The 21,204-nt window shown below is 39.0% G+C and overlaps 2 protein-coding genes across 11 annotated transcripts in view; one reads left to right on the top strand and one right to left on the bottom strand.

The window, feature by feature from the left end:
- The window catches only part of numbl (NUMB like endocytic adaptor protein), a 38,768-nt gene extending 32,288 nt beyond the window's left edge, over positions 1 to 6,480 (top strand). For 6 of the 9 annotated variants that reach the window (XM_077723023.1, XM_077723021.1, XM_077723022.1 and 3 more), the window contains 5 exons: positions 617 to 757; positions 1,855 to 2,062; positions 2,265 to 2,519; positions 2,866 to 3,045; positions 3,125 to 6,480. In XM_077723023.1, coding sequence (XP_077579149.1) covers positions 617 to 757; positions 1,855 to 2,062; positions 2,265 to 2,519; positions 2,866 to 3,045; positions 3,125 to 4,245 — 1,905 coding nt within the window. In that variant the 3' untranslated portion in view covers positions 4,246 to 6,480. The remainder of the gene's footprint in view (positions 1 to 616; positions 758 to 1,854; positions 2,063 to 2,264; positions 2,520 to 2,865; positions 3,046 to 3,124) is intronic. The other 3 variants (XM_077723019.1, XM_077723018.1, XM_077723015.1) reach the window with 3 other exon arrangements.
- A 2,510-nt stretch (positions 6,481 to 8,990) lies between these two features.
- LOC144200807 (zinc finger FYVE domain-containing protein 1) lies at positions 8,991 to 19,377 on the bottom strand. 2 transcript variants are annotated; one of them, XM_077723122.1, is made up of 12 exons: positions 19,164 to 19,377; positions 17,899 to 18,180; positions 17,119 to 17,341; positions 16,384 to 16,601; positions 16,157 to 16,263; positions 14,317 to 14,425; positions 14,115 to 14,212; positions 13,928 to 14,045; positions 13,112 to 13,282; positions 10,587 to 10,779; positions 9,976 to 10,074; positions 8,991 to 9,746 (listed from the first exon to the last, which is right to left on the bottom strand). In XM_077723122.1, exons 1-12 carry the CDS (start codon positions 19,278 to 19,280, stop codon positions 9,514 to 9,516), a joined length of 1,968 nt encoding a protein of 655 aa, XP_077579248.1. In that variant the 5' UTR covers positions 19,281 to 19,377; the 3' UTR covers positions 8,991 to 9,513. The 2 variants fall into 2 exon arrangements, with proteins under 2 accessions (XP_077579248.1, XP_077579249.1); XM_077723123.1 differs by lacking the exon at positions 19,164 to 19,377 and having other exon boundaries at positions 17,899 to 18,019; positions 18,090 to 18,163.
- Between the last annotated feature and the right edge of the window lie 1,827 nt (positions 19,378 to 21,204).

The raw sequence follows: 21,204 nt of genomic DNA, 5'->3' as shown, positions 1-21,204 counted from the left end.
TCTCTTCACTTTTTTCTTCTCCAGTCCTCATCTGCACTCGCTCTCTCTTCTCTTCCACCCTTCTCTTTGTTTTCTGAGGCCAAAAAGGATGCCAGTGGATGCGTGTGCGAGTCCCTCCGTGCTCCTTTGTTCCTTTCATCTGCCTCCCTACTCTCGTGTTGCGATTCTCTTTTTTTTTGTTTTTGGAGTGTCAAAGAAGTAAGCTCGGGGCCCCTAAATATACACAAAAAAAGCGATACCCCCCTCCAGGTCTCCTGTGTAGACATAGAGACAGGCTGAATAAACCTTTAATGGAAGAAAAGGCAAGGGAAACAAACATCCTAGACATTTAAAAAGTGCCTACTGTCAATAGACTGTTTTTATAGACTTTTATAGGTGAGAATAAAAAGAACTTCTTCATAGGCAACCTCGGAAATGGATCAGTTTACTGCGCACTCCAATGACATTGATTGTGAAACCAGTTTGTTCAATCTGACTGGGATTAATCGTCCATACAAAAAGGACTGTGTGGGACTTAGAATCTTAGAATCTTGAGCCTTTATCGCATTATTGTAGTTTTCTGGTAGTTTCAAAATGATGCAAGTCATGTACAAATGTGTATTTTCTATTCTTCCAGGACCTTATTGTGGACCAGACCATAGAGAAAGTCTCCTTCTGTGCTCCTGATCGAAATTATGACAAGGCATTCTCCTATATCTGCAGAGACGGCACAACTAGACGTTGGATGTGCCACTGCTTTATGGCACTTAAAGATTCGGTGAGGCACTAGCAAATTTCTTTCACTTTTTATCCTGTTCTACCTTATATTCACAAAGCGCACTACTGTTTAATTACTATTTTTGCCAGTGTTACTCTTCAAAAAACTATTTGGCATGCTGCGTCTTAATTTGGTTAATGTGGGACTCTATTAGTGGGATGAGCTCTGTAAATAGTGTGAAGTAATAGCTATATATGTTGCGTAATTGGCTGCTAACTGTCCGTTTGCCAAAACAACTACCAAAAGCGCTAACTCATCTGTGAAATGGATGAGGAAAATGGTTCAGAAACTGCTATGTGAGCTAAATACACCTTCTATTTGTAGTCAATAGCCACAGATCAGTAAGTCTAGCTCTACTCTTACACTTATGTTAATAACTGCATCCTGCCAAAAAGACAAAGCCTTCAATTAAACATTCGGTACACAGTCCTACTTCATGAACTCTATTCTTCCCCGTACTTTGAAGTTTTTACGAAATATCTTTACATTTTCTAAAATACCTTCAGTTGTTTCATAGCCTGCCACAGTGGACCCATTTGTTGGAAAAAGGAATGTAATATCATTGCATTATCACGACAGCCTAATACCCGTATCAAAGTGGCGGCCCGGGGGCCAAATCTGGCCCACCGCATCATTTTGTGTGGCCGGGGAAAGTAAATCATCTGTTTTAGGATCAAATTAGAGTGAAGAGTATAGATCTATATTACATTTCCTGATTTTCCCCCTTTTTAAATCAATAATTGGAATTTTTTAATCGTGTTATAGTGTTTTTAGTTCAAAAATCAGTAAAATCTTAAAATATATAAAAAAAAAGATCAAATAAACATTGTTTTAGATCTTTAAAAACTGCATATTCAGGGATATTAATACAGTTCTATTAATTCATTTGAAAAAAAAAAAAAAAAAAATCTAAATATTATATCTAATGGTCCGGCCCACATGAAATCAAGTTGACATTAAAGCGGCCCGCGAACCCTTGGCCTAATACGACAGTCATTCTTATTTTCACATCTAATTTGCAATTGATTATATTTAAGGGAATTCAAAACGTTTAATTGTTTAATTTTTTTATTGTTTGACTATTCATGGTGCATTAGGGGGAGAGACTGAGCCATGCAGTTGGCTGTGCCTTCGCGGCATGCTTGGAGAGGAAACAGCGTCGGGAAAAAGAGTGCGGTGTGACGGCATCTTTCGATGCCAGCCGCACGTCATTTGTACGCGAGGGTTCCTTTCGCGCCAACTCTGGTTGTGGTCATCACGGCAGCGGCAGTGACCGGGAAGACAAACTGCAAGATAAGAACAAAGGTGATCTTCCGTTTAAATTGTACCATTGCATTTTCTATGCTCAGTCATACTCTCATCTTTACTTTCCTCCTTCTTGGAAGTCAATCGCTATTAATAACAGTGAATTTGTTAAGGCCACTTAAATTAGAACTACTAATTTGTACCTATTGTTGCATTCATTGGATTCCCATGTATATTTATTATAACCCCACTCTCCTCTCAGCAGACCAGTCATCTGTTCATGTAGCTCTACCCCCGGGTACGGCTTCCCCACCCGAGGGCACAGCAGAACCCGGTGGGCCTCACGCCATCCCCCGCCGCCACGCGCCCATCGAGCAGCTGGTGCGTCAAGGCTCATTCCGTGGATTTCCTGCTCTGAGTCAGAAGAACTCTCCCTTCAAGAGACAGCTGTCACTTCGCCTCAATGACCTGCCATCCACATTGCAACGCAAGACTGACTTTGAGACCAAGAACCCTGGTGAGTTGAAAAGTTCCCTCACTAAAATCCGTTTTAAATCTGTCTTAAGTATCAAGTTTCATTCCAATAGAGCACACTGTTAATTTATGTACAAAACCACGATATGTAGTATGATTGAATTTTACTTCCCTTTACTATTTATTCCTGGAAGGAACTGGGAAAAGCCTTTCAATGTAGAATAACACATATTGTACAATAGCACCCAAGTAATATGCATCTTTTTTATATTGGTGAATGTTGTTGTCAATCTTGAATTGATTCCAACTCTGTTTTTTTTCTTCTCTTTTCCACCCTCTTTCTTATTTTCATTCTACAAATTCCCTTGTGTGTGATGCTTTCTTGCTAGTACTAGAAGTAGACATGAATTTGTCTGGCGAGGGGGATATTAATGCCCTGTGCAGCCAGATCAACACTTCCTTCACGAATCCATCTGAAGACCCTTTCTCCAACCCCTGTTCATCTGCGACTAGCTTGCCAACTTGTATTGTGCCCCCAGCCTTGCCTCCTCCACCCGCGCCAACGCAGGGTAGCAAACCGTCTGCTATATTCTATAGTTCTATTTTATCTGTTTACCTGCTCTAAAGACTCATCTTTGTCCCTTTTAGCTCCATCTTCTTGGGTTCAACCAGATCCACCACTCCACTCTCCCCCTCCAGTTTCTGCAATAGGGCAAAGTGGACACAAACGTACCCCCTCAGAGGCCGAACGATGGCTCGAAGAGGTCTCTAAGGCAGTCAGGTCTCAGCAGACACCCCCACCTGGACCTACCATCCCAACCATTCCAGGTCCCCCATCTGTGTCAAGTCAGCAGATAGCAACTCTGGCCCCGGTATCCACTTTGTCAATGTCGCTTGGTACTATGGCCAAACCTCTCATCGTGGGACCCTCTGTTCTCCCAGCTCAGGCACCAATGCCCCTACCGGCTATGTCCATATCATCGGTCCCCCTCATACCCGGGCCTCCGATTTCAAGCCCCCCTATGTCGTTGCCTTCAATGTCCATCCCAACAATGTCTGGCCCAAGTATGTCAGGTGCTCCTATAATCCAGCCCTCCATCCTAGCACCCCGAGGCTCCCTCCCAAGTATCATGCCACCCTTCCCTTTGGGTTTCGACGCTACTTCTGCACCTGTTGGAATGTTTGCCAGTCAGCCCGTCCAACCAGCTTTTGTTCCCATGCAAACCTATATGCCAGGCTTAGCTAGCACTATAACCTATCCTAATGTCAGCGTGCCCGTCGTAGGAATTACGCCATCACAAATGGTGGCGAATGCCTTCTGCACAGCAACTGGCTCATCTGGCACAGGAGGTGCCATTGGCTCCGGAGTCGGAGCACCTAAAGTAGGAATCCTCGGAACGGGTGGCGCCCACCACCCATATTCGGGGATGCCCACTGGAGGGTTTTCCACAACGTTTTCCGCCACTGCTTCTCTTTCAACAGCCATTAACGGTCTTCCAGCACATAGCGGTTCTCCAACAGCCATACAGAATGGAAACTCTAACAATGGCGGGAATTGTGGCAGTACTAGTTGCTGGCCACCAGAAGGCAGCCAACTGACTGCTCCTGTGACCAGTAATTCCCAAGATGATGACCGTTTTGAGGCCAAATGGGCAGCCCTTGAGAGCACCAACACCAAACCAGCAGTTCAAGCACCTGGAAGTAAAAGTCCAGCAGCAGCAAACCCGTTTTCGAACAACCTGCAGAAAACTTTTGAAATAGAGCTTTAAGATGAGAAGCAACATGGTAGTTAGTGCAAGCAAGCCCTGCAGTTACAAAGGAGAAAAGCTTGATGAAAAGGGTTTGCAAATACTGAAATACTCTGGCAGTGTAGCATCCTACTAAAAGCTCTCCAACAGAGTATTTACATCGTACTGATCTTGCTTTCTTGAGGCTCCAATGAGAGCTTTACAGATTGTTGGGCTGCCACTGCAGCACTACAGATCATGTGATGATCTCAATCTCACCACCTCATTTCCGCCTCTTTTCAGAGTTCATGTCCGCAGCCCGGCTTTTACTTCTTGACATGCTGCAAGTCCCTTGACACACTGACTATGTTGCTCAGCGACATGATCAGTGGTTACTTTCTTTCAAAGGTAACTGATGCATTCCAATCCCTTTTGACCGCTTTTGGCATTATTTTTTGGTGGGTGTGTGGTGAGGAATTTGTTGTGAAGAAACAGAAGGATTATTGTTCACCAGGTTTCATAAATGGCTGGATTGTGATTGTATGTACAGCGGATATACAATGTTAGACTTTTCAGATATGCACCAACAACAAAAAGGGATTTTCTCAAGGAAAAATCTGAATAAATGCGATAAAGCGGTTTCACACATACATCGTTATTTATCCCATTACAGAAAAGTGTGCACATGCAACTACACAATTTCAGCCGTTTATATTAACTATTTCTTTTTTCAATTGCATTATAATCCACAGTTCATGTGGAAAACATTTTGATATGATTTATTTTCATTTCTTTCTTTCTTTTTTTATGGCCACTGTACCTAAAAGGACCAGTAGTTGTGATTTATTGCCAAAATTGATTTTATTTATTGTATTTTTTTAATGTTAACATATATTTACTTTAATGCAAAAGTGTTTTAAGTGTAACCTAAAGATATTTTTATCCTATATAATTATTTTTGTTGAACATTAAGTAAGACTTGGAAGACAAACATGACTACCCAAGGCTTCTATTTTAGTTAGGGATCAAGACAAAGTCCAGGCATTATGCGCAGTGTTGTCATATTACAGGAAACGAATACCCAGGGATGAATTGCTATCATGTTACCTCCCATGTGTACATATTAGCATGATGCTCCCACCCATACAGTGGGTACCTATTTCTTTTTCCAGACAAATCATTAGAACTTTAATTGATCGCTGGCAGACTTTTCTCTTTCTATGTGCACTACCCCTTTTGTTTAACCAATAGTTTAAGGATAACATGGTATTTACAAGCTTCCAACATTCACCCTTATGTTGAAAAACAGGGTTTGGGCCTATTTTGTTCACAGCATCGGTCAGTTGTAGTGATTTAACACTAAGTGGGAAGACGATCAAGGGTGAAACAACAACAACAACAGGAATGTATAGAACAAATGGAGGTAAAAGAAGGACACAAGAGAAAGTATCAACAGTATGTGAATGGGAGAATGGAGCAAAACCTTGCATGGGATGGCAAACCGGAAAGGAACCGACTATATTTCATTATAAAGACAGGATAACAGTATGTGGAAAAAGAAAGGACAAAGAAACTTGTGTCACTGTGCCCACAATCATATTACTTTACTGTTAAAAGCTGCAAAGCAGAGAATTTTCATTATTTATTTTTTACAACTTCAGCATAATCCATATTTATAGTCTGATAAGAAAGATAAACCTAACAAGCGTCTCTCCTATCATGTCAAAACCAAAACCCCATCATGGTTTTTAATTCTCAGAGTTTATGAAGAAGAAATATTTTCAGACTTTTTCAGGTGCTCAAAATTGATAGTAGTCAGTCAAAATGTTTTCTGATTTACAGGTTTATTAATTGATAAGGCAAATACAAGTGAGGTATTGATGCCATATCATATTTGCCAGGTTGCATTCTAAAAAAAAAAAAAAAACAATTCTATGATGACTACAACATCATAATTTGCAATTTTTGGACACATTTTTATTTATTATTTTTTTCCCTACCCCACAAATTTGAATATACAAAACAAGATCCTATTTTATTGCTTATTGAAAATATATTCTTTCACTGGACTCTTGTTTAAATGCCCTCTGAAATCTATGTAGGTTATTGCGACAAAGCAAACGAAATGACCTCATCAACTTGATTGTAAAAGTAGTATAGTAATGGTAACGAAAAACATGAAGTTTATTTTTAATCTTTATTTACAGATTTTTGTATTTAAACCTACATATTTGTATTGTACAAAAGATGAATAAAGTAATATAATACAATACCTGAGCATTTGGAAAGCTTGGTTTTTGCCTGATTACATATGAGAAGAATAGTAGAGCAGTATAATATTGTACTATAAAAGATAAGATAGTAATTCAGGCTTAAATGGATGTTACCAGTGTTGCCTTGCTTTTGAGGCAAACAGGCCGAAGTGAATACTCTTGCTTCTGATGATACTTTTCTCGCTCAGAGAAGTGGAACTAATGGACACTTTGAATCTTAAAACTGCAGTAGCAGCAAGTTTACACTTTTATTGTCCTCTGATCTAACGACTGAGTCAGTGTACATTGATGCAGATGAGTACAAGTAGAAAGTGAACATCTTCCTATTGCCACTGTATTGTTTGTTTTTGTTACAGGTATTCATAAATACAATTGTAGGAATTAAGAGCACAACTATCTACATTTCAACCATAGCTATGGCCTTTTGCTTTAGGTTTTATACCACAAAGTTCTATTTCCATATTCTATATATGTTTTTGACCAAATTACAACGTTGAAAATATTTCAACTAGCACAATGAAGAGTGAGAGCATTCTTTAAAAGTGCTAATGAATTTATTTCATGTTGGACAAGAGAAGAAACAAGGTACACTTCTTACCTGTGAATTCAGAATAGTATTCAGATACTACAAGAATGATGCGAAATAACAAAATCAAAAACAGAATACGGGTAGAGAGAGTGAAATTCATGTTATAACAAAAAAAAACTGTAAAATATGTTGTTTCAATGTAATATTTATATTGTTTTTTTTTCCCCAAAAAAATCTGCGAAGCTCTAAGTCTGCGATACTTGAACCGCGAAGTAGCGAGAGAACTATGCAGTTGTAACAGACAAAACAATAAATACTACTGCTTGCTTTTGGGAACCTTTAGTCCAGTGAATAAGTCATTGGCCTCCCACCTCTGTGGACCTGGGTTTAAATCCTGATTTGCTCTGCTTACCTAACTTTTCCCACTTGAAGGTAGCATAAAGTACTAAGTATGATCTGGGAGTGGAAAGAGACAAAACAACAAATACTACTGCATAATCCTGTAGAGTGGTGGCCCGGTGGATATGTCATCAGTTTCCTGCTTCTTTGGTCTTGGGTTCAAATCCAAACACCTGCAAAGATTTTCCCAATATTATTCAGGTAAATGAATGAGATAAATTTACCAGTACTACTGCCTTCTCTCACAAGGTGGTGGCCCAGTGGATAAGTCATCAGTCTGCCACCTCTTTGGTCCTGGGTTCAAATCCCAGTGCATGCAAAGATTTTCCCAATATTATTCAGTCAAAAGAATCAGTATTAAGTACAAGTACTACTGCTCTCTCACACAGGGTGGTGGTCTAATGGATAAGTCATCAGTCTGCCACCTCTGAGGTCCTGAGTTCAAATCCAAGTGGCGGCAAAGATTTTTCAAATATTGTTCAGGTAAAAGAATAAGTATTAATGCCTAAATGTCTAACTGAATAAATTTTCAGTAGTGGATGAAGCATTTTGTCCAAAAAATGACTAAGTGTTTCACCCCGTTTCCTTGGATAAAATATTTCAGTACAAGTACTACTGATTTCTCTCACAGGGTGGTGGCCTAATGGATAAGTCATCAGTCTTCCACCTTTGAGGTCCTGGGTTCAATTCCAAGTGCCGGCAAAGATTTTCCAAATATTGTTCAGTTATAAGAATAAGTATTAATCCTTAAGTGTTTAACTGAATAAGTCTTCAATAGTGGATGAAGCATTTTGTCCAAAAAATGACTAAGTGTTTCACCCCATTTCCTTGGATAAAACGTTTCAACACCTATGTATAAGTGGGGCACGAGTTGGTGTAGTGGGTTGCACACTCGCCTTTGCACGGAGAGAACGTGAGTTCGCTTCCCGGTGTCGGCGGTTCACTGACCAAGCAAGCGGTCGAGGGTCGGCCGAAGGCCGACCCGAGAACGCCTTTCGCACAGACAGGTCCTTCAACTGTCTTCCGAACTGCCGAAGGCAGTTCGGAATATAACCTTTTGCTGAAAAGTATGACTAAGTGTTTAATATAAATTAAAAAGATTTTTCTTTTTTTTTCTTCTTGTTCCATTTACCAATTCTTCTTTCCAGTTATTTTCAGCCAAACGTCGGCAGCGGGAGTCGAACCCAGGTCTCCCAGACGGGAGTCCAGTGAACTAACCTCTGCGCCAACCAAGTGACTACACTTTTCCTAGTAATCATTTGAGTGTCTTTCCAAGAAGTACACAGAAACAACTAAGTGAAAATGTGTGCCGACCGGGAATCGAACCAAGGTCCTCCGGACAGGAGTCCAGTGAACTAACCTCTGCGCCAACCAAGTGACTACACTTTCTTATGTCATCATTTGAGTGTTTTGACCTCAAATACATAGAAACAACTTAGTGAAAAATGTTTCCAGACCGGGATTCGAACCAAGGTCTCCCAGATACAAGTCCAGTGAACAAACCTCTGCACCAACCAAGTGGTTACGCTTTCCTTTGTCATCATTTGAGGAATTCACTACAAGTACACAGAAACAACTAAGTGAAAAATGTTTCTGGACAATTTATTTAAAACAAAGTGGAATGCAATACTACACACATTTATGGTGAAAGGGTCCCCATGTGTTATTTTTTAGTATTACAGAGGCATCTATTTTTATTTTTACCTCCATCCATTAAATTAACCTTCAAGAATACACATGTCAGGAATACAAACTGACATTGATCCCCTCCAATAATTTGAAGGCTCATAATATAAAATGTAAATGTATTTAAAGTTACTTCCAGGTTTGGAAAAACATTACCGATGGTCCATTTACATACTCCCTATTTACTCCACACGTCACTTGGCGCAGTACTCTCGCGCTGCGGTTGTCATATTTTCGAAGCGACAACCTCTAGTGAAGACTGCTGAGCTCTGATCATTTTTTTTGCTATTACATGAAGCAAAATCAGTTGGTGAAGGCAGAAGAGATTTTTTTTTAAATGGATCTTGGTCCGGCAGCTTATATCTAGCCTTCTTTTGACAAAAATATTGTCATTTACTTTGATTCGAGACTCAAGAGTCGCACTTAGAGAATATTAGGACTGGCGCTACATTTGTCACACACTCGCACTGGGTGGTCCCACCCTCTTGAGGGTACAGGCTTCAAGTGAGTGGAGCAGGCGCCGCATACACCCTGACCACAAGCTCTGCAGTGATGCTTAGACATGACTGGAGTAAAGACTTTGGAGCACTGATGGCACTGGTTGATGTCCTGGTCTGGGACCCAGTAGTCTGGTCGAGCCACATCCTTCACAAAGCCTAAAAAATACATAATGCAAACCAAGATTTTACCAACTAAAAACGCATCTTATGTGGTAAGTATTTTGAAAATGAACAGCCATGCTGTTATGTTATTGTTCAAATGAATAGAATACGTAATTCAGGATCCTGATTTAGGTAAAACCATAAACCTGGGAAGCCACATGAATTGTGTACAATATGCATAATCCTTTCAAAAATAAATGTCATTTGACTTGGAGAAACTCACAAAGCGGATAGTCCACTGCAGTGCTGACAATGTCCAAAGTGGACTGAGCCACTTCGGCCACTCTGCGAGCAATCAGACCGCGAGGCTCTGCTTTGTACACTAAGGGAAAACACAACAACATATAAGAATAAATGGATGCATTCTCACGCTTTCCCTAACCAAAGAAACTTTTAAAAGAAAAAAAAAGATACTGTACATAAGGAATAAATGTAGCACAGTATCATAAAGGAGTACTGTTGACGTTGCATTAAAAATAAGCAACAACATGACTCGAATGTTGTAATGTTATGATTTGAATCTTGTAATATTGCGATTAGAATCTTGTAATGTTATGATTTGAATCTTGTAATATTGCGATTAGAATCTTGTAATATTACGATTTGAATCATGTAATATTTTTTTTTTTTTATCTTGTCATATTATGATTTGAATCTTGTAATATTCTAATATGAACATATTGTTCGTCACTGCACTAGCTAAGCAGATACAGTGATGGCCGAGGGGACGTGAGTCATAAAGCCGAAACATTGTGGGTGGAATATGTCGCAACCTGAGGACTCTCTGTTACTTTGATTCAAAAGGAGCGTTGTGTAAAAATGTTGAAGTTTCACCATGATTGTTGGTTTCTACTGGTCCACCCTGACGATAGCAGGCCAAACACACCCTGACGGGGCTACTTCCCCAGCCTCTCTCGGGAACTGGCATGCGATGGGAGGAACACAGGTGGCAGAATCCCTCGCCGCACGATCGACAGTGATGCTTACGTTCCCCCTCTTCAAACGCTTTGTGACAGCCATGACAAGCCTATCAAATGCAAGCAGAATGGCAAACATCAACACTTTTAAAGAGTGGGTGCAGGTTTTTGTTCCAACTGATCTAGCACAGACAGTTTAACCAATGAGGTTTCTTCTGAAACCAGTACCACCTGATGCCAATCAACCGATTACACTTTTAAGCCACCATATTTTCTGAAAAGTTATCCTCACAAGGGTTTCTGGAGACTATCCCCGGCTAACTACGGGCACCAGGCAGGGGAAACTTTGAATCAGTGGCCAGCCAATCGCAGGACAAAAGGAGATGGACGACTATTCACACTCATACACATTCCTAGGGGCAATTTAGAGTGTTCAACCTACCAACCCTGCATGTTTTTGGGAGGTGGGAGGAAACCAGAGTACCCAAGGAAAACCCACGCAAGCCAGGGGAGAACATGCAAACTCCACACAGTGAGTACTGACCTCAGATCACACCCTAAAACCCCAAAATTGCAAGGCCAACGCGTTAAGCACTCGTCCGCCTTTTAAAATACCGGTTTGGTCTTCTTCGGTTGGAATATAAACCTGAACCCAATGCGGCCCTTGAGGACTGGTTTCCCCACCCCTAGTCTAGCGTGTATAAAATCATTAAACTGAGATACTCAGTACTTAAATTATTCAAGACCACTTTCTTCTTCTCAAAAATAAAGAAGCATAAATAAAAGACAAGCACAAACTGAAGTGACAGCACACATAGGGAAACAAATATGCACTTAGAAAGGAGATTAGACCACATGAGTTTACACTACAGCAAGTAGATGCAGCAGAAGTGAACCAGAAAAAAATGTTTTCACTTTTGGCAATGTAGAGTACAATTAAGGACATGTATTAGAATGCGACATGTTCAACTAAGAAACAAAACAAAGCAAAAAACTATCGATTAAATAAACCTAGCCAATAGAATTCAAACACATGGGGCTAAAGTAATATTTGCACTGCTTTGGCTGAGCACGGAATTATGGAACAACTGAAATTTTATGTAACTAAGGGCTCTGGAAATTCACAGTTATCAAACAGCGAATATGCGCAAGCTTGCTGTATCTCAATAGTGAGATTATTTTTAATTTATTCGAGCTAGTCACGCATCATACATTTTACCTTACAACACAATCTAAATCGTGAAAAATCTAAATAGAAGCAAATAAAAGTTAAAGTACCACGTTACTAAAACCTTTAACTACTGATGTTGCCAAATGAAACATTATAGTTTTCTTACAAAACATATTAGGATAATGAATGAATGCATTTAAGCAACTATTATTAGATTTAATGTATGTATTATTTTACAAAGTTAACAGTATACTTTGGTTCAGATAAGTTAAGAAATGTGTTGTATATGATTTTAAACATTAAAGTAAATTGTCCAGGATGCGGTCTGCACAAAATTGTCTTAAATTTTGAATTCAGCAAGAAAGGAGAGGACAATGAATTTGATTAAAAATTAAATTCAAAATGTAGGTTGTGAAATACATACTGACAGAATGACTAACAAGTACAAACAATGCAAATATTATAATTTGAGAACACAGGATTTAAATGCACCAATGCATAATTTTTGCATTTCATCATAAGAGCCATCCTGCGTAGTGTGAAATTGTCAAATGACATTGCGTATTAAATCCTAGAAGCATTTAATTTTGTATCCAGTTCAATCAATATCAATTTCATATGGATGACTTATGACGTACGGAATTATTATAGCACATATAATATCCTCTTCTCCATCAAAGACAAATTGCCATTTGATTTCAAGATTGGCTCATGCTTGCAGAAGTAAACGAATACCCGTTCACACAAAATACCAATCATTTTTTGTCATATGAATTTCTAATACACTTTCATAAGATGTATTTGATTACCCAACATTCAGAACACTTCACTGCTTGACCCTTGTGATCACAAATGGACTCACTAGAGGCTGGTGTTGAAGGTAAACAATCAAGCTCTGATATAAAGTATGGTATAATACTTTTAACTAACCCAAGTTGCAAACATTTTAGATTTTGTAAGCAGGCCTTCCATCAGTTCTCTTCTTTTTTCATGTTTATTTAAAAGTTAACATACTTCAAAACATATTTTTACGCAAATTATCTATTCAATTAAGGCCCACCTCCATTTTTTATGGTTCAAATCCTCTTCAATATTGTTTAACAAACCAAGGCTTCAACTTGAAGTTATAAATATTGCAAATTGCAGTACTTTTTGTTAGACCAACTTTTAATCAATATATCTTGGATCTATTGAATTTTGAAAAATACCATGATTTACTTTTTTTTTTAAACATAGTTCTTCCCATTATTGTCCTAATGTGTGTCACTTACCGTAATCTCTGTGTTGGATCTCCAGTATGGCGGCGCCACCTGGTCCGTGAGCCAAGCCGTAACAGCCTTGGTGGGGCCAGTGCTGTACTCGGACATTGACTGGATCACGTAGTTCATCCCATCCAGAACTCTCTGGGCAGCATTCTGGTGGTTGCCAAGGAAGGTGTCCGACTGGAAGCAACAAGTTTTCCCATTTAGCATATTGAATACTGGACTAATTCAGCCATCAATAACAATAAATGAACTGATGAGTACAATGTTCTACGTTGCAGTACAGAGGGAATGTGTTTCCTTCTTACATCTTCAGCTATGTGTTAGACATCACATAAACGTATATTTACTAGTGGTCACTGAACCAACTTTAAAATGTTTTTTTAGGTTTGTGTGGTAAGGGTGTAGTGTAAGACAATGTATTTTAAGGGATTATCCATTACTGGTAGTTTTATTCACTGAATTTCAACACCGCTTATCCTTGTGAGTGGGTGCTGGAGCCTATCCCATCTTACTTCCAGCAAATGACCGAGTACACCCAAGACTGGTCGCAAGTGACTGGTACAGACAGACAACCATTTGCATTCGCTACAACATTGCCTTCGAGTGCCAATCACACCCAAATAGTCTGCACCAAACTTAGGGAAAAGAACCACAGCACCATCCGGTGGCTATTTGTCAGGTTTCATTTTTCAAAAGAGTTTTTGTAACTAAAAAAACTGGAGATTATTGTACCAGTTGCCTCCTATAAAGGTTTAAAGAGGGTTTAAAATAGTTTTAAAACCAAATCTTGCATTTCTTGCAAAGAACCAATGGTGTACTTACCCCCTCCCAAACGTGTTTGACCTCCGAACGCACCACACTGCTCTCTGGGTCCTGGTTCCCTACCCAGTACTGTCTGCTGCGATAAATAACGCCACAGCTGGCACACTCTAACACGTATCTGAGAAGAAAGCAGACCATCAAAAAAGAAAAAGGGAGTTGAAGGGGGGAAATCAAAACAGGAACCTACCCTGACCAGGCGAACTTGGCAATGCCAAACCACGGGTTGTCAGACGACGCTGAAGTTTTAGGCATGACTGTCACCTCTCTGCCGCCTTCATAGCACCTCTGTTTATATGGCGAAGGGAACCATTTCAAATCTTAACAAGATCTTATTCAATTCATTTTTAAAATGGTATAATATGCAAATTGATTTCAGGAGCTTATCATACCTTACAGATAAGGACTTTGTTGTTGTACTGGTGTGCATATTGGCACAGTCCATCTGCCTTGTGGGGAACCCTGTCTCGCAAGTGGTTCATTCCATTCTTGCAGCGAATACTGTAGGGCACAAAAAAAACAACATTGTTCAGACCAACATGGAAAGTTTGAGTTCTCTACTCAAATTATGTTAGTCAGGCAAGTGCAATGTCAAGACAAGTAAAATGTATAGTCCCTCCAAAAAAAAGATAACAAAGGGCTTCACAGACAGATTGATAGATACCTGTAAGTAAACATTTAAAAAAAAAAAAAGGTTTAACGCCCCACATAAAAGTCCATGATTGTAACGGGAGAAGGAAAAATTCATGTGCGGTTTGGATAGGCTCCAGCACCACCCGCGACCTTAATGAGGATAAAGCGGTTCAGAAAATGAGTTGAGATGTTCTATTTTACCAAATTATCACGGTGGGAAAGTCGGCACAGAGTATCTCCCACGCAGCCAATTATGAATGGTGAAAGAGTAACTACCGCCCACCCATACCAAAAACAATACTTTGTAAACAAGTTAAGTCAACCGAAAAAAATGAAAGCTTTCAACACAGGTGTGGGCCTAATTAACATGGTTTATCTACAGCAGTGCAAAAACAAAAGCAAGACCAGAGGGCATATTCAGCTTCGCCTAATAAAGTCAAAGCACAACATCAGTTCAGTTCTGCAAGTCAAAGAGGAAAAATATGAAGAAAATAAACATAATTTCATGCATTCATTTTAGTGCTATTTAGTGTTCTACCCAACAAATAGCACAATTTCTGTATTCCCTGTTAGACTTATTAAGCTACAGAGTTTTTGCCCTGAGATGAAACTTTTTTGAAAGAAAAAAAAACAATCCTTCTTACATAAGCCTCACAGACTGATGCCGACATTTTTAGACCTTTAAAAATAGTGCAAAAAAACAATATGAAACCAGTATTACACAGGCAACAAATGCCACTATGCTCCACGGGGCATGAATATCTAACTAGTGAAGTACAAATGAAATGTCCTACACTTTTACTGCTGAATGTAGGGATATAAACCCTGTTATACCACAAGATTCCAGACCAAACATGGATTAGATAACATGGTTTGTGACCTTGAACTTGTAGTTTATCAGACGTTTTAGCTTGATACCCCAGGGAACCTATTGCAGCTTGTTACTTTTATCTATTTATTTGATTTAGTTACAAAATTAACTGTTTTACAACAAGCTTGCTCTGCCAAACAGACTATGAAAATAACAGATAAATTCCAATTAGTCAAAAGCCATGTTACATTTCATTTATTTTTTTATATTCATTGATTCATTCATTTTTCTACACTACAAAGAGTGCGGGGCTGCTGGAACCTATCTCAGCCAATATATATTTATCTTTAAAATAAATACAAATTGAACAATCAGTTAATTTAATCTTCCACCTGAAATAAAATTAAAAATAACAATTATAAAAATAAAACAGTTTTCAACGGTTAAACCGAGAATTTTGCATGTTAAAAGCCAGTTGTAAGATCAGAAAAGTTGCTGTTCTGTTTCTGAGTTTACAACAGATGTCTCCTCCTCCATCAACCAATTATTATTTTTTTTAAAATAACAACAAGAAATAAAATCTAATTTCTTACCTAGATCTACAATGTGTAGTGTGTCTTGCTACTGCAACCAAGAAATTACCCGAATACGGGATGAAATAAAGTTCTAATCTAATCTAAACTAATTACTAGATCAGTTCTTTGACTATTCGATCTGTTTAGTTATTGTGCAGGTTAGAGAGTCTGGAAATATTTGCTTGCCAGTCCCAAAAATGATGACTAACTTACTTGCAACTGAGGCAGACAGCTGAGCAGGTGAAGTACTCATCTGGGAAGAAGGTGTACAGATTCAGCTTATCATCGCAAAGGTCCCCACAAAATCGTTCACTGAGGGCCTGAGTATACAATGAAAAACAAAATGTTGATAATGGAGGGAAAAAATCATAATGCACTGGTAATTTAAAGTCATTTCTGTCTTTTGACTGTGTATTATTACACCAATATGGAGTGCTTACCTCAAAAGCTTGAAACACTATGCTTGGGTGGCGCGGCGAACGCGTGTGAGTGTTTAGCACTTGCTGTCTAAGAGCCTCCAGCAGTCCACTGTAATCAGTTGGAGGTGTGATGGTTTGGGTGCCATTGTACTGTACAGAGCTGAAGGCATCAGTTGCTAAGCCCAGGTCATGAAACCTCTTCTGCAACTGCATGTCAGCATGGCCAGCCACCTTGGAATCTTAAACACACAGGAGAACAGTTAGTATCACTACAATTACGCTAACAAGGTCCAACTTGAAACTTTTCTTATTATTCATAGTGGCATAGGGTGAATAAGTGCCAATGTTAAACTCAATCTTATCCAGGTTTTACCCAACTGCAATGACTTACACATGAATATGAATGTGTAATACAGGGCCTTTCCCAAATATAACGTTAATGTCCGAACCAAACAAATCAATAGTTGCTATGTGGTGTATTCCAATTATATTAGTTACTGAGTATGGTATTTTGTGGTTAATAGAAAAGGATGTTAAACATTAGGAAAAACTGGTGCTGTGTAATTTAAATAAAAAATTGCATTTTTATCTATTTTTTTAACCAACATTTAGTTTATATTTTCTTGCAGATCATACTCAGCGTTGAATGACAGTTTTTTGTGGAAAAAACTGCATTATGAAATTACTACTTTATCAATTTAGCATTTCTGGTGTGGCTGAATGGTGGAAAAAAATGAATTGTGTGTAATTGTTCACCATGGCCCAGCAACTGTGTGTGAGTCGTCTCTTGAAAGACGATGACCGAAGGACCAAGACATGAGAGGGGCACGTCCAGACCGCATCGACTTGACAGGGCTCTCAATTCAGGTGTAAAGTGTTTCAGATAGGCCCCTGATGCACTGCTAAGAAACTGGAACATGTCGTTGTGCAGACGCTCGGCTCGCGTTCGGTAGATCACGATATCTGACACAGCCAACACCTGAAATAGTGAAAGATAGGGGGTGAGTAGACTTAATCTAATAAACAATTGTTATGGAACTGTAAACAAACTGAAATTCGGTCATTGTGTCAAAGATAAACAGACATTTTGAGGATTCATTAGCTGCAATGTAACCAGATGCCTATAACACATCAGATGGCTAATAATAAACTACCGCATAATGCATCCGATATTGGTTTCTCAAGGTCGTGTTTCTCATTTTAGGTCAACTTACATTGAGAAAACCCAATATTATGGGCCACTTGATCAAATGCAATACACATACTAATGGCATGGTGAATGATGAGTGTTCTTTTGAGGTCCATAATGGCACTGCATTTCACTGTGGTCCTATACTAATAAATTGACATTACAGGGTAAAGCGTATTTATATCACACTTGTTAAGTCAACATTATGGAAATGGCTCTTGTTAAATTATGTTCAGATTTTACTAAAGTTGTATCAGGTGTCTGTATCTCCACAATTTCAAATAGTGTCAGTGAATTTTTACCTACAAATGAAACATTTCAAGCTAAAAGCATGAATTTATTTTTACCTTAAGCAGAAGTCTCATTCTCTGGTTTTGATTGGCAGCTGCCCCTAACAAGCCCTCAGTATCCAGGGCGACCAAACTGAGGGAGGGATCATAAGCAGCCCATACGCCCACCGTACAGGAGCTGGAGGACTTGGAGGTAAAAAACACACTCTCACCATTGAATAGAATGTGGTTGAGGGTGTGTGACTTGCCATCCCCAGTGTTTCCAAAGATAGACAGAACTTTGACACCTCCCACATCTGAACAGTTCAGCTTCTCCACAAAATCCACCTCATTGTTGACCTAGAGGAAAACAAAAGGAAACGACATTTATGTAAATGCAGACTTGGAGAGGACATTTTTGTTTTGTTTTTTCAATGCAAACATACGATTCAAACAGCACAATCACATACACTTCCTTCTTAAAGTATCAACCCGTGAGCATAATCATTTTTTTAAACTGTTGATTGATTTGCTACTATCTACTCAATATTTATTGGGTAATAAGATGATGATATAATAACGATTTTACTTAAACAAATGCAGCAGGATAACTACCTTAACACACTGGCAACACCACAAAGTCAATTTTCAGACAAAAAAAAAACAGCATACACTTTAAATTCATTCAGTGTACTTGTTTTAAGCCTGGCTCTTCAAAGGTAGTGTTTTTTTTAATAAGTGATGCAACATGTATTGAATATTATCAGATCTTGATGTCATTTAGAGGAAATAAAACCTGAATTACTGACATATTAGGAGCCTTTATTGGTTTGGGCGCACCTACACAACACATCATTTCTCCAAACATTCCAATGCTGCCATTGTGTTATTGACACATTTGTTTTTCCACACTGAGAACATCTGCCAGGTTATATTAATCGCGATTCTGAGAGAGAAAAAAAGTTGTTGTTCGGCTAGAACGGATCTTTATTATTACTTATTCCTTCCCTCAAACACACCATCAAAGAAATCCCACGTTAAAAGCAATCGCGATGTTTTGAATCACGCAACCATGTTCCTAAATAAAAAGAGAATGGCACGAACCGAGATGTTTTCAAAGGCTGGCTGACAATAGTTGCTATTTTCACAACAAAATCGTTATTTTACTTCCCACGAACTGTCACAGATACATTTCGAGTACAATTACGAATTGCGGAGTGACTGCCACCGAACGGTGATGCTAACTCGGAAACGATCTTTTGTCTAACATATTTAGCCAAATCGTTCGGAGTTGTTTTGGCGTTCGCTTCTTAGCTTAGCAGCTAAATGTTAGCTAAGTTCACCTGCAGGTTTTCCTGGTCATCCACCAACAGAAAGCTTCGTACACCATCAGGACGCTGTTCTGATTTTAGTGGACACGGTGTCATTTCCTCTGGTGCTGTCATTAGTACTTCAAACATCGTTTTTTAGTGAGTTAAATGCATGTTCACGACGACCCAGGCGAAAACAAAAGTTGAAGCTCGACTACTGGTGTCAATCAAAACAACAGCGCGTGGACGCAAAGCAGAAAGGGGAGGAGACATTGTGGATTTAACCAATGACGTACAACGACTGCTATACGTTTTGCTCCGTGGGCACCACCCCGTGGCAAAAATGTGGAATGACAACAATATAGCGTCTTTCGATTAAATGAAACGCCTTATTTTAATTACAAGTTGCAATAATAATGTAATAATAACCAAAGGATTTCAAAGTAAGGTAACAAATTTCAGAGAATTGAATATTGATCATTTTTTCAGTGATCTGGAACAAAATATGTCAAATTATGCAACTTGTTTTTCATATAACAAAAGGAAAAATATGTGTGGATGAAACATCTGAACTCTTCCAAGAACAGCAATAGGTGATACTTAAAGGGTTTGAACCCTTTATAGGGTTGATTTTTTTTAATGTCCGCAGCAGTGAATACGATATGATTTTAAAAACCCTGGAAATTTGAATAAATCCATCCTAATATGATACCTATAATCAACGATGGAGACTGTAGTCAAAATAAATAAGACTATAGTTATGGTATCATCCAGTGTTGTTGTGATTGTGAGTGTGAATGGTTGTCTGTCTCTATTTGTGCCCTCTGACTGACAGGCGACCAATCTTAGGTGCATTCGGCCTTTCGCCTGAAGTCACCAGGGATAGGCTTCAGCACCCCATTGGCCCTTCAAGCAGTGCTGAAAATGAATGTAGTACAATATTTTAAGTTGTGTACACATTGACCTGTTCCTCTCATGCTGATATATGACTGCATGTTGCCCAGAAGGTATTTTTCTAACATAGTTTCAAGTTGGTCTATAAAAAATAATGTTACTATAAAAGTTGATCTAAAATCTTGTTAATGGCAGCAATGTTGAATGAGTCTGTAGCGTTTCAGGAAGAGGATGCGAAAGAGTGTTGGGGCGATGTCTGCTCAATGGACTCTTTATCCTCCTAGACTTAAACGTCTCCTCGGATGTCACCACCTTTCTGAAAGAGATTATTGATCTGCTGTGCATTGCTGTCTTAATGCTTCTCCTTCAGCAATCAACTGAAAAGTAAATTGCATTTTTTTTCTTCCATAGACTGGTGGAACACATCTTTCTGCACATATTCTACTTTTCATTTTGTACACATAGACTGTGTAGTCATTATATTTCCTTTTTCATGTCCTCTGGGTACAATTTATTCTCGTTGATAATGACCATTGGAGCATGAAAATGTCGTCCTTATTTACTATTCGTTAATCACTCTGACAGATTAGTTTGGTGTGATTATATAAACTGCATTGTCATGTGCATCTAATATGTTTCAGTATAGAATATCAGGTTTGTTAGTGGCTTGGGCGGCGCCACCATGGATAGATTGACATGGGAAGTGACGTTTCTGCATTTCAAGAATCTGAATGTTTATGTCCTATGTGGAGGAAATCAAACCCAACCCTGTAATTAAATGAAAGAAATCCAATGTATTTTTGCATGGCCAAAGTGATGATACCAATTTCTTAATGTATAATGACAAACCTACTCTAAGGACATAAATAGCTGCCCACCGACTCAGGGTGTTGTCCCCCGCCTTTGGCCCAAAGTCAGATTTGATAGGCTTCAGCAACCCCCATGACCTTAGTGAGGATAAAACGTTTTTTAGGTGCATGTGTTTGTCTGTTTTGACAGGTCACTGCATGGTGTGGCTCTTTGATGCTGAGGGTTCAATTTTTTTGCTCTTTGTGTCTAACTTGTTCGCCACACCTGCGTATTAGAAAGTGTGTGTGTGTGTGTGTGTGTGTGTGTGTCTGTGTGTGTGTTTGTGTGTGTCTGTGTGTGTGTTTGTGTGTGTGTCTGTGTGTGTGTCTGT

Source organism: Stigmatopora nigra, chromosome 8 (assembly GCF_051989575.1).
Source record: "Stigmatopora nigra isolate UIUO_SnigA chromosome 8, RoL_Snig_1.1, whole genome shotgun sequence".
Taxonomy (NCBI): domain Eukaryota; kingdom Metazoa; phylum Chordata; class Actinopteri; order Syngnathiformes; family Syngnathidae; genus Stigmatopora; species Stigmatopora nigra.
This window is presented reverse-complemented; position numbering and strand designations above follow the sequence as displayed.